The sequence below is a fragment of the Streptopelia decaocto genome, assembly GCF_964273445.1.
Source record: "Streptopelia decaocto genome assembly, chromosome: 7".
Taxonomy (NCBI): domain Eukaryota; kingdom Metazoa; phylum Chordata; class Aves; order Columbiformes; family Columbidae; genus Streptopelia; species Streptopelia decaocto.
The window spans coordinates 8,180,148-8,192,340 of record NC_138661.1 but is presented as its reverse complement, the minus strand read 5'-3'; the positions used below and the strand labels follow the sequence as shown (position 1 = coordinate 8,192,340).

The 12,193-nt window shown below is 46.0% G+C and overlaps 1 protein-coding gene across 1 annotated transcript in view; it reads right to left on the bottom strand.

Moving 5' to 3' along the window:
* BRF1 (BRF1 general transcription factor IIIB subunit) overlaps positions 1 to 9,673 on the bottom strand; it is a 181,844-nt gene extending 172,171 nt beyond the window's left edge. The window contains exon 1 of the mRNA XM_082058936.1: positions 9,342 to 9,673. Within this exon, the coding sequence (XP_081915062.1) occupies positions 9,342 to 9,528 (187 nt within the window). The 5' untranslated portion in view covers positions 9,529 to 9,673. The remainder of the gene's footprint in view (positions 1 to 9,341) is intronic.
* Positions 9,674 to 12,193: the final 2,520 nt, after the last annotated feature.

Below are 12,193 nucleotides of genomic sequence, written 5' to 3'. Positions count from 1 at the left end.
AGCATTTTCACAACCGATGCCGCAGCGCTTCAAACAAGTGTTTGTTGCCATCACAAGGACAGCATATAAAAGACTTAACGCCAGAAAAAACACTATACACTTAACCCTGGTGCAAGATTGCCACCTGGAGGATTTCAGAAGAGAAGCAAAAACTGATTCAGCTCATCTCACTTAAAATGTATAGCAAATAATTATTTTTTACACAAAGCAGATGCAAGTTTGCCTTCTTCCTTCCCAACAGGCTCATGAATTAGTTTTGTAATGAGAAAACCTCACACAAAATAAAACACCTAAATACTCTTCAGGATTTCCCAAAAAGGTCTGCAAACTCAGCATACCCACACTTACTTCTGTGTTGCAAATTACATCATGACCTCTTTAGATAATTTAAAATTAACTGTGAATTAGACTAAACTCTAGAAATCTCGACAACAAGTAAGAGGAATTTTGCTGATACTAATATTATTTTCACTTTTCAGTATCCAGGGGTTTCATTTCAAGTTTAGTGTGTGTATTACTGGTGGACCTACTTGGGGACTGTTCAAAGCTGCAGTACAAAAAATCCTTATGCCAGGATTTAGTCTATCAATATATCCTACATGGAAACCAATTAACAACCAGCAATTAAAAACAAAACCCTTGCTCCTTCTACTTTTGTAAGATTGAAAAATACAGAAGACTCCTTTATTGTACATAACAACTGGCCAGACAAAAACACAGAATGTGATACAAACACAGAGTTCATTCCCTTTACCAACTGTCTCACTAGCACTTATTGCAACAGTAATTGTCCATCTTACAAAGTTCTAGAGGAAAAAAAGGCATAGAAGATGAATGGTTAGTAAGCTTAACTCAAATTTTATGAAAGCTTTTTCCTCCTTGTATCTAGTCCCTCTCTTCTTGACAGATTGACAACTCTCCATTTCCACAAACCCCAAAAGACCGAAATACTTCGATCAAGGCAAACCCCAATAAAGTTCTGCACTTGAGGTCAATGTAGCTGACACACCTCAATGTAAAAAACATAAACAAGTTTTTAAGGATAAAGAAGTATTTACAAAACATGTCAGTAAGCTTCCACAGGCATAGCTGAAACATGGAGCATACCACAGCTTTACTAGAGAGAAAGATACATTCAGTTGGTCAAGGGACACTGCAGAGTAAGAGTACACATTCAGCATCTCTGGCAGTGCAAATGGGTCACTGTAGTAAGTTGCTTATAATTTACTTGCAACAACAACAACAAAAAAGTATTATCAGGAAGAAACTTTTACTTGATATCCTAATATTTGAAACAGCCCACTTACAAATGTTGTGGAGCCTCCTACACTAGAAGTTTTAACAAACACTTGTTGGTTTGTTAAAGGCTACTGGTTCACAAATTTCCTTTCTCCCTATGAGCAAAAGTGAGCAGATATCTTTCCACAAGCGACATTATTTCCACCAGACTCAAATTAGAATCCTGCAAACTCATGTACATTTGATGATGAAGAGTCCTAATGCACACTTGCTGTACGAGAGCCATGAGCCTGACGTGATCCTGCCTCGGTGCTGACACTGGACTAATGCTGCCAATGCCCCTTGCAGCCTCACATTTCTAAGACTATGTCAGTATAGTTATCACCATCCTAAAATCTCCTGGCCTAGTCATAGAATCATGATAGTTTGGGTTGGAAGGGACTTTCAAGGTCATCCAGTCCAACCCCTGCCATGAGCAGGGACATCTTCACCCAGCTCAGGTTGCTCAGAGCCCCGTCCAGCCTGGCCTGGGATGTCTCCAGGGATGGTTCATCCACCACCTCTCTGGGCAACCTGGGACTGTGTTTCACCAGCCTCAGTGTAAAAAATTTCTTCCTCATGTCCAGCCTGAATCTCCCCTCCTTTAGTTTAAAACCATCACCCCTTGTCCTATCGTAACACCCCCTTCTAACAAGTCTGTCCCCATCTTTCTTTTAGGCCCCTTTTAAGTACGGAAAGGCCATAATAAGGTCTTCCTGGAGCCTTCTCTTCTCCAGGCTGAACAACCCCAACTCTCTCAGCCTGTCCTCACAGCAGAGCTGTTCCAGCCTCTGATCATCTTGGCGACCTCCAAGACACATGCTAAGTAAGAGATAACTAAAAGCTTCTGTAAAATAATTCTGATTTAAATTTTTACAAGAGATGTGACCCCAGACTCTATAGCAGGCCAGAGGCAGTCACAGCCCAGGGCATTGGACACTTCTGTAGATCCAGGGATGGGCTGAGCCAGGCGGGACATCACTCTGCATATGGGGTCAGGATGGGGCCCAGCGAGGGGAACCAGGTCAGGCACAGCCCTGGGATGGCCACAGGGACAGGCTGAGGACATAGGAACATGGGCTGGCTCAGTGGGGCTCGTGGCTGGGCAGGACTGTGGGGAGCTGGAGACTGACCCTGATGTGGCATCGTCAGGGCAGAGGCTGACATCCCCAGGGGTCTGACATGGGGCCCATGGGCAGAGCTAGACGGAGGAGATGGTTGGGGACAGCAAGAGCCAGCAGTGCCAGGTGAAGCAGCGAGCTCTCCTGCCACCGGACCACACACACACACAGACCCCCGACACTTCTAAAGGGCAAGTTTCCAGACTGCCTTATGGTTTGTGCCCAAGAAGCTTATCCGATGTTATTTTTCTCAACTCACTACCAAGCATTTAGAGGTGATTTCTGGAACAAAAGCAGCTGAGCTTCCCCAGACATAGTATGTTTTATTATCACAAGAATGGTACGCCTTGCCTTGCCCTTTTCTCATGCTGCATTTTCTCAGTTGCGTCTCCCAGCTTGGTGCTGCGCTGATGGCACATCAGCTTTCTCAGGTGGGACTGTTTTCTTCTCCTTTGATTAGTGCCAGATTGAAGCCCTAGACTTCCACTTTCTCAGCTTCTTTAAACAAAAACCTGATGAGAGATCTGGACTATCAGTTTTTGCACCACATTGAGCTTTCCTCCTCTCACTCTCTTCAGCTTCACAGCTGATTTTTTCTCCTGTCATCCTCAGGGAAAATACTTGTGAAAACAGTTTCTCCCAACAACTGCCACAAGACAAGGGACTCCCACCCAGACAAAGTGAGAGTGATCAGAGAATTTGCTGCCTTCAAACGCAGCACACAACTCGTAACTTGCCTTTTTGCAAAAGCAGCTGCCATAAAATTGATGCAGACTGGCAAAGAGCTCGGTGGAGCATTGTTTTCCAGGGTGCAATTACAGTATAATGGAGAAGGAAAAACGTAGCTCACTCTTAGACTCTGTATTGCTGTACTTCATGCTGAGATGTGTGCAATTGTTATGACCAATAGGAGTCTGTTATGAACTTAGGTATGAAGAGAAAAAGGGAAAGGAGGCAAGGAGGAACATTCATTCTGATTAGCCAAATGAGGAATTCTAATTCAAATGCTCCCCAAATTTGGCAAGAAGCCACAGAGAACAACCTCTTTTGGCTAGTCTGAGATAGTCTGAACTGGTCATCAATAAAGTGGATAGTTATTCTTCAAAACTAGACTCAGATAGGAAAAGCACATTCCGCCAACATTTTCTGTGCAATTATCAGAGTTTGCTGGAGCTCAAACATGCACGACAACCCTTTACCACTAGTATCAGACTTATCCAGTGTCAAACCAGTCAAGCTCAGAAACTCAATTTCAACACATGGCCTTCACAGCTTCAAGACAACAACATTGCCAGGGCTAAGTGTTGAGGCTGGACTCTTATCTGACTGTGACCACCTGCAACAGAATTAAGAATTGTAACTAATCAGACCAGTACAAGACCTGCCAAAACTTTCACTAGGTTGCGCTTTCTGAGGACATTCCTCTCCGAAGATCAATAGAAAGATACAAAGTAGCCCTCTTGTAGAGCATGAGGAAGGCATCCCCTTGCTAGTGAAAGAATTTAACAGCTCATGACCCAGCAAGCGAGGAGTCCCTCACAAGAAGAGATGACTTGCTATTCCCGAGACAGACAGCATTAAGAATTGTGGAATTAGGCTAACCTGCAATCATATCCTCCATTTCCATCAATATCATGGCAATGAAGAGCATTGGTGTTATTATTCTGAGACAGAAAGGTCATGCCCATCTCCAAAGGGCATCAGGACTGGGATGGCCTAGCTCTTTCTTTGTGTATTTATATAAGCACGCTATCTCCTTTTATATGCACCAGGGAAGATTTCATGATCCTTGTTACAAAGTCCTGCATATGCAACTTCATAAACCTTAAATAAATCTCCGCCTTGCAGTGTGGATTTCTGAACATTATCACAGACTCTCACAATTGTAAATATCTCTACTATTGACTTATTGTAAGGAGATCAGAAGAATTAGCTAAGAGTTTCAAGAGATAACATATCTATATGAAGTGTGAGAGTCAGGGGAGCTTTGTGCTCACCACTTCCCAAAACGCAAGCTGAAAAAAAAACAGTAACCCCCAGGGACACCTACATTTTACACTGCAAAACCCACCAGCTCTAGGACGAGTTTCAAAACCCTCAAAACCATCTTTGCAGAGCTCAAAGAACATGATCTTTCACTGAAGACTCAAAAGAAGAGCTGTGCCAAGTCAGATTTAAGGACTAACTAATTCAGTATCCCACCACTGAATGGTAAAGTCCACTAATATACATGCCTGCAAGTGGAAACAAAACATGGGAGGAAAGCTTGTTGAGATACTTCTCTCATATAAACTGGCGGAGTCTAGAGATCTGTGACTCAATGATTTCCTGAGCCAGAAATAGTATCTTTTTTAATGGCTATGACACTTTTTTATCTGTTTGCCCAATAATTTTTTAACTCATGTAAACTTTCAAAATCCACAACTTTAGATTCACAACGTAATTATTTTTTTTCTGAAAAAAAAATGAAAACAAACAAAAACCAAACTCCTAGTGCTTCTGAACCTTCTACTTGCCACCTCTAAAATAAGCTCATTGCTAGATCTCTTAGCACTCCCTGGTTTTTGCATTTTGTGATACTGAACAATTGCTCATCCTTGCTGTGTTATGCTACTGTATTTACAGACCTCTGCTGTGTCCCCAATCTTCTCTTTTCCAGTCTGAAGAGGCTGAGTCTATTCAGTCATTCTAACTGAGAAGCTCTTCAAGAAGCCCTCCTCTTGATCACCCCATCCTCCTCTCTGTATCTTTTCTAGTTCTTTTAAAGGTTTTCTTGAGGATGTGGAAGAAAAGAGAGAAACACACCAGAACTGCACACAGTATTTAAGTTGCATGTAGTGCTGTGGTTATGTAACAGTGTATGTATATGCAATCATATTCTTTTCCTGATAATGTCTAACATTCCCCATCCCAATCTATCTTTTTTTTTTGTACTGCAAATGGACTAACTATTTTTACAAAGCTACCCACCAAGACCTAGGGATCTCCTTCCTAAGTTATACTAGACAGTCCAAATGCTACCATGCCACAGGTGGAAGAAAGGAACAATCCTCCCTCTCACTGCAACTCTCGATCCCACCTGCTAGCCTACTACCCAGCTACTAAAAGCAACGGATCCTTCCACAGTCTTTACTACCCCAAATAATTCAATGCTGCCAGCAAGCCTCATTAAGTCACCATTCACCTGTTTTCCAGATCATCAGCCTGGAATCTGTGGAACTTCACTGGCACCTCCTTCGGGTTATTTATTTCTAGTCTACATTTCTTATCATTTGACAGCTCAGATTCTTTAAAAGCTTCTGCTGAAGGATCTCACTGACCTCCCTTTGCAAATCCAACAATCTGCTTTGTCCATTTACTGACTTCTTTAGAAAGTTCCTACCTAAAGATGTGCAAAGCATGCCACTTGGCCAAAAACACATCCTTCCCTCACATTTACCTGTAAAGCCACCTATTCTGTCCTTCACTGCTTCTGTCCTTTTGCCCAGACTTACTTGTCTGCATTTCCCCAAACCTTCGTGCAGTACCAATACAAAATCTCCGTCATATCAAAGCAAAAGCCCCCACTTTCTCAGCAATGCTCAGTTGTTAAAACACTCAAAACAATTTAAAGAAACAGACTCACACACCTGCCTTGGAAAACACTGGCTATAGCAAACTTCTGTGTTGAGGCTGTGGCTTCCTACACTAAGCACATGGATAGCTGAATGTAAATACTGCCTGGGAAAACTTAACCGTGATCTCACACCTTCTTCCAACCCCGAGGGAACAAAAGGGATTTCCTAGGTTTTATAGTGAGGTTGCTGGGCATATTAGCAAGGACGTGGCATGATCTGGACAGGACACTTTGTATTAATATAGAGAAGTGCAAGACTCTCTTCCTCCTTCAGCAAAAATGCAAGATTCTGAATTTTTAACACACAGGTTGGCAAAACAAAAGGTTTTGCTGGAAGCACCAAAGAGAAGTCAGTAACAGTATCTTAGTCCTTTCCGTTCCCTCTTGCTTCTTTGTGATGAAGATGAAAATAAATTATGAGTAAATGCATCTATAACTGTTTGCCATATATTAGCACACAAACAGAAGCCCTTGTGGATCTGGGAAGGGTTTGAGGAATCTTGTTGCACAACCAGGATCTCTGAACTTCATAGACACTGAAAGCCCCATTCCACTCCCAGCTCTGCAACAGAGAACGTGACAGACCTCTCGTACTTTGCAAAAACAAGACAAGGGTCTCCGAGTCACCCAGCCCTACTGACCAAGGGTCTCAAAAACAGTAGCCCCGGCACCTCTGACACTGCAAACACATTACAGCTGGCCATGAACAACAGGCTGCAGCCTGAGGAGAATCAGCCCTATATACTTCATATACAGGGGATCCCTCTGAGCCATAGACTTAAAGAGCCTACGAAGACAACAGGAAAAGGTGTTAAAAACAGGTAACTTTGATAGAAACCTGCTTACGCAACCAGAAGTCACTGAAAACTATAGCTTACTAGAATATGCTGCTTTTAGCTAGTACATGTTTTCTGACTTAAAAGAAATACACATTCCATTGGAAATTCTCCAGTCAGCGATACAAATTCTGTCCTGCTCACACAGGAAAGGGTTTTTCTCCCTATTCCCAAGGATTTATTTATATCAGTGTCATACAAGCATAATAGACAAGCACACATCATGAAGACACTGTTGCACAATGTATCTTTTTAGATTAGTTTGCATCACTCAGTTTAAGTCAAGCAAAAAAAAAATTATTCACAACAGGTACATCTGTTTTGGAACATAAAGAATTGTACTAAGATAAACTATCCACATCCAAATTTCACTAAAAGATTTACTGTGTGAAACAGGGCCTGCAGTCATGCTTGCAGTAACTTAGCAAATTTACAAACAGCGTTGTTCTGAAAGTCCTGTACTATTGTTTCCACAAACAACACTTCACCAAAATACATACATTAACACACATGGAGACCTGCTACAAGATCACAGTATAAACACACAGTGAAGCCCCTGCAGCCATATCTCGTGTCAGCCAGATAAAGCCACAATAAGCAAGATAGAATGTGCTCCAATTGCATTTTCACTATTACACACCCACCGATCATCACAGTGCTTATCTGTCTTCATGGGTGCTAGAATTATTTTTGAGAGTAACAAGATCGAGGAATTAATGTACCAGCCATCAAAAAATATCGGCCAACCACAGCATCTCAGGACTTGCACAAAATGAAAAAAGGTCCTTAAAGGAACTTAGGAAACTTAATACTGTGCAGTTTATTCATTCAAAAGAAAAAGCCTAAGTATGGTGCACTTCTCTTTTTCCCTTGTGTATCTTTTTTTTGTAGGATAAAGGCATCCCAAAATGAGCTCTTGCTTGCATGCCATCTGTCCTGCATAATTTTGGGTGGGAGTGAAAAAGCAGTACAAGCCCCTAAAAATGTAGTCTCCACATCACTACAGGAAAAAGTAAAGGATACAAGAGCTGCTCATAAGCCATAAAAAAAAAAGAAGTAATGCCAGCACCCTGAGTTGGAAGACAGTAATGGCATCAGATAAATCCTAGTCTGCAGTAAACTCCCAAACTTCAGCATGCAGCACTGCCCTCTCCACCACCACTCCCTTTTTCTTCCTCGGAGCCATAAAATCCAGCAGTCCCACTTGTTTCACTGCTAAGCTCCTTCCCAGGCTTCTTGCTTATGTTTGTTTCTCTTATACATATTTCCTTCTCTCCCTTTTCAATTACTATGTCCTCCTAACACTGCCCTTTTCTGGGCACACAGGTCTTACCCTCCAGTGCATTCACACAAACACCCCAACCCACCTACTTACAGAAGGAGACTCTTGACCCTTCACTTCCAGCCTCTTTCACGCTGCTCCTGTGCCTCCATGCACTCTCTCTGCCCATCAAACACCCAACTCTCCTGTTCTCTGCCTCAAATAATTTCATATACCTCACCATTCCCCATGCACCCAGTCCTTCCACACAGAGCCCCAAACCTTATCTCATGCACCCACACCACCCCACACAGAGCTCCAGTCCCTCGAGCACTTACTCCCATCACGCACAGCTCATTTTTCCCACTCATCCCAGCCTCCCCACACCCCATTTCTGTCTCACCTGGCACACCACTGACCATCTCCCATTTCCCCTTTGGGCAGCACAAGTTCCCACACGCACCATCCCTGTCCCTCCTTTGCAAAACACTCTTTTACATGTCCTCTGTCCCCCACACCCCTCTGCACAGCACGCTGTCCCCCATGCACAGACCCTGTACCCCCTTTATACAGCACCCTTTTCCCTATACATTGTACTCACGCCCCGGTACCCCCAGTCCCCCATCCACCATCCCCATAACCCCATCCCTGGCACAGCACCCTCACCCCCCTGCCCTTCTTGTCCTCCACACCCCTCATAGCACCCTCACCCCCACACAATGTCCATGGTCCCCCCGCCACTCTCTCCCCTGCTCCCCCAACATCCTTTCTCCATACGTTGCCCCTTATTCCCCCCAGCACCCTCTGTCCCCTGCACCCTCACCCCACACAGTCTCCTGTTCCCCAGGACCTTCTCCCCACAACCCTCTCCCCACGCCCTGTCCCCCCCATACCATCTCCCCAGCACTGCTGCCTGTCGCCCAGCACCCTCACCCCCATGCAATGTCCCTGTTCCCCCCGCCACTCTCTCCCCTGTTCCCCCAACATCCTCTCTCTACTCTCTATACATTGCCCCTTATTCCCCCAGCACCCTCATCCCACACAGTCCCCTGTCCCCCGGGACCCTCTCCCTGTTCCCCAGCACCTTCTCCCCACACACTGTCCCCCCACGACCCTCTCCCCACGCCCTGTTCCCCCCGTACCATCTCCCCAGCACTGTCGCCCGTCCCCCCAGCACCCTCTCCCCACACACTGTCCCTGTCCCCCCCCCCCAGCCCGGCGACACTCACCGTCCAGAGACACGAACTGCCCCACGGCGGAGGAGCCGCCGCCGCTGTTCTCCACGAACTGCACCTCGGACACGATGATGTTGTCCTCCAGCACCGAGCCGCAGCCCGTGCACACCGCGTCCCCGCGCGCCGCGTCCACCTCGATCTCCGAGCAGCCGCAGGCAGCGCATACTCGCCCGCCCGGCATCCTGCCCAGCGCCCTGGGCCGGGCCGGGCCCCGGCTCGCCGGTACCGCCGCCTCCTCCTCCTCCTCCTCGCCGGTACCGCTGCCCGCCCGGCACAACCCGGCCTGGGCACAGGCCTCGCTCGCCGGGACCGGCACGGGGAGGAGCGCGGCGGCCGCCCCCGAGCGCTCTCGCGAGGCTTCGTGTGCCGCTGCCCTCGCGCCGCTGCGGCCCCTCCCTCGGCGCCGGGCGGTCGCGGCACCGGCGGGTGTTGGTGCGTTGCGCTGGGTCGCCCGGCCGCGGCTCCGGAGTCCGCTCACTGCACTTCGGGCCTCCCCTTCTCCATCCCCGAGCCACGCCTGGCCCCGAGCGCTCCGCTAACTAGGCCAGAGCCGGCGCCGGAGCGGGGCCCGAAGGCCCCACGGGAGCTCCGGAGCGGGTACCGAGCCGCCTCTTGGAGCCCGTTAGGCAGCGCTGAATCCCCGAGGTCTCGCTGGGTGGAGGGAACGCGCTTTGCGACGCCGATCCTGGGGAAACCAGGGGTGGCTCTGGAGGCGCTTCTTGAGGAGCAACTGCGGCCCTGCACTCCAAAGGGGCATTGTAGTTGTGTTCCTCCGTTTTTAGATTCATAAAATCATTTCAGTTGGAAGAGACCCTCAGGAACATCGACTCCAACCATAACCGAACTCTAGCACTAAACCATGTCCCTAAGAACCTCATCTAAACGCCTTTTAAACCCCTCCAGGTATGGTGACTGCCCTGGGCAGCCTCTTCCAATGCCTGACAATCCTTTCCATTAAGAATTTGTTCCTGATATCCAATCTAAACCTCCCTTGACACAACTTGAGGCCATTTCCTCTTGTCCTGTCACTTGCTACTTAGAAGAGACCAACACCCTCCATGCTACAACCGCCTTCCAGGTAGGTAAGTTTTTAAATATTCTGCTGCCAGCAATGAGGACCTGCCAGCAGCAGGGAACAAGACCACATCTGGAATATTGTGTCCAGTTCTGGGCCCCTCAGTTCCAGAAGGACAGGGAACTGCTGGAGAGAGTCCAGCGCAGGGCAACCAAGATGCTGAAGGGAGTGGAGCATCTCCCGTGTGAGGAAAGGCTGAGGGAGCTGGGGCTCTTTAGCTTGGAGAACAGGAGACTGAGGGGTGACCTCAGTCAGGTTTGTAAATATGTAAAGGGTCAGTGTCAGGAGGATGGAGCCAGGCTCTTCTCGGTGACAACCAATGACAGGACAAGGGGAAATGGGTTCAAACTGGACCACAGGAGGTTCCACTTAAATATGAGAAGAAACTTCTTCTCAGTGAGGGTGACAGAGCACTGGAACAGGCTGCCCAGGGGGGTTGTGGAGTCTCTTACCCTGGAGACATTCAAAACCTGTGTAACCTCATCTAGGTGTCCCTGCTCTGGCGGGGGGACTGGACTGGACTGGATGATCTTTCGAGGTCACTTCCAATCCCTGACATTCTGTGATTTGCAGCTCTGCAGAACTGGGCCCATGGTGGTTCAAATGAGGTGATGCGTCTTGTGCTTCAGGCAGAACATGAAGGCCCCTAAAAATTCTCCAGGATTCATTCATTTTACCATAGACTTATTACCTAACTATACATAAATTGTTAATAGCTTCGTGCAGTGGTTTCTGTACAATAAAACAAGGGTGATAACACTTTCTTTTTGCCAGTCTTTTTCCTTCCTCCCAGTTCAGGTGGTTTGATTTGCAGGAAAACAGTATCACTAACAAACAAAATTTGCTCTGCAGCTGATGAATGGTACTTTTTTTTTTTCTTTTGACACCCCAAAAAGCCTGAAATAATTAAAAGTTGTGCAAAAATGTGTTGCACGCAGTGAGAAATGTGAGCCTTGTATTCTTATCTTCCATATGCCAGTTCCCATGCTCCTTGAAAATAAAACTGAGACTACAATGTTTGCATTTCAAAAGTATTGATGATGCTTCTAAGACTGATAAATTAATCAATAAAATCTGATTTGATCATTCTGTCATACAGAGATAAAAGTTTTTTGAGACATAATGAATCCGTTTCACTCAAACACTTTGAACTCCATGTAACAAAGGTGCCATAATGTTAACATTTGGTGCTCTTTGATTATTAGTTCCCAAATCAAAGAACTTAGTTCGCATCCAAGGAAGTTATTGCTCACTTCAGCACTCAACTCACATGTAGTAAAAGGCTGTGGTGTGACACAGATGGGAAAGAAACGGAGCAGAATAGACATTGCAGCTGGATGTTTGTATTGACTTTCATCTGTTGGCTTTGAAATACACAAGTCACTTAGTGCAGAAGTAGAAACTTTGACTTTCTCACCAACTCACTGCTGTCAATATCTCTGTTCCACCAAATGACACAGAGACAGCCAAGTATCGGATACTGATCTCTATGGACTCACTGGGTAGATGGTACAAAATTACCTGCTCCAGGACATTCAGAGGCACATACTAAAGCTGTATGGTTCCATCCAAAAAGCTGAGCATCTCATAGGCATCAGATTGTGTTATATGCCTAAAAATGTGCAGGTCTGGGCTTTTGCAAAAGGAAAATAGCAATATCTTAGTGGAGATTGTGCCACTGTATACACAGTTTGGCTTCTTTTTTATTGTCCTCTTAATCTGTACTTGGAGATGTATTTGTGAAAATAAGAACTTTTGATTTCTTCAGATT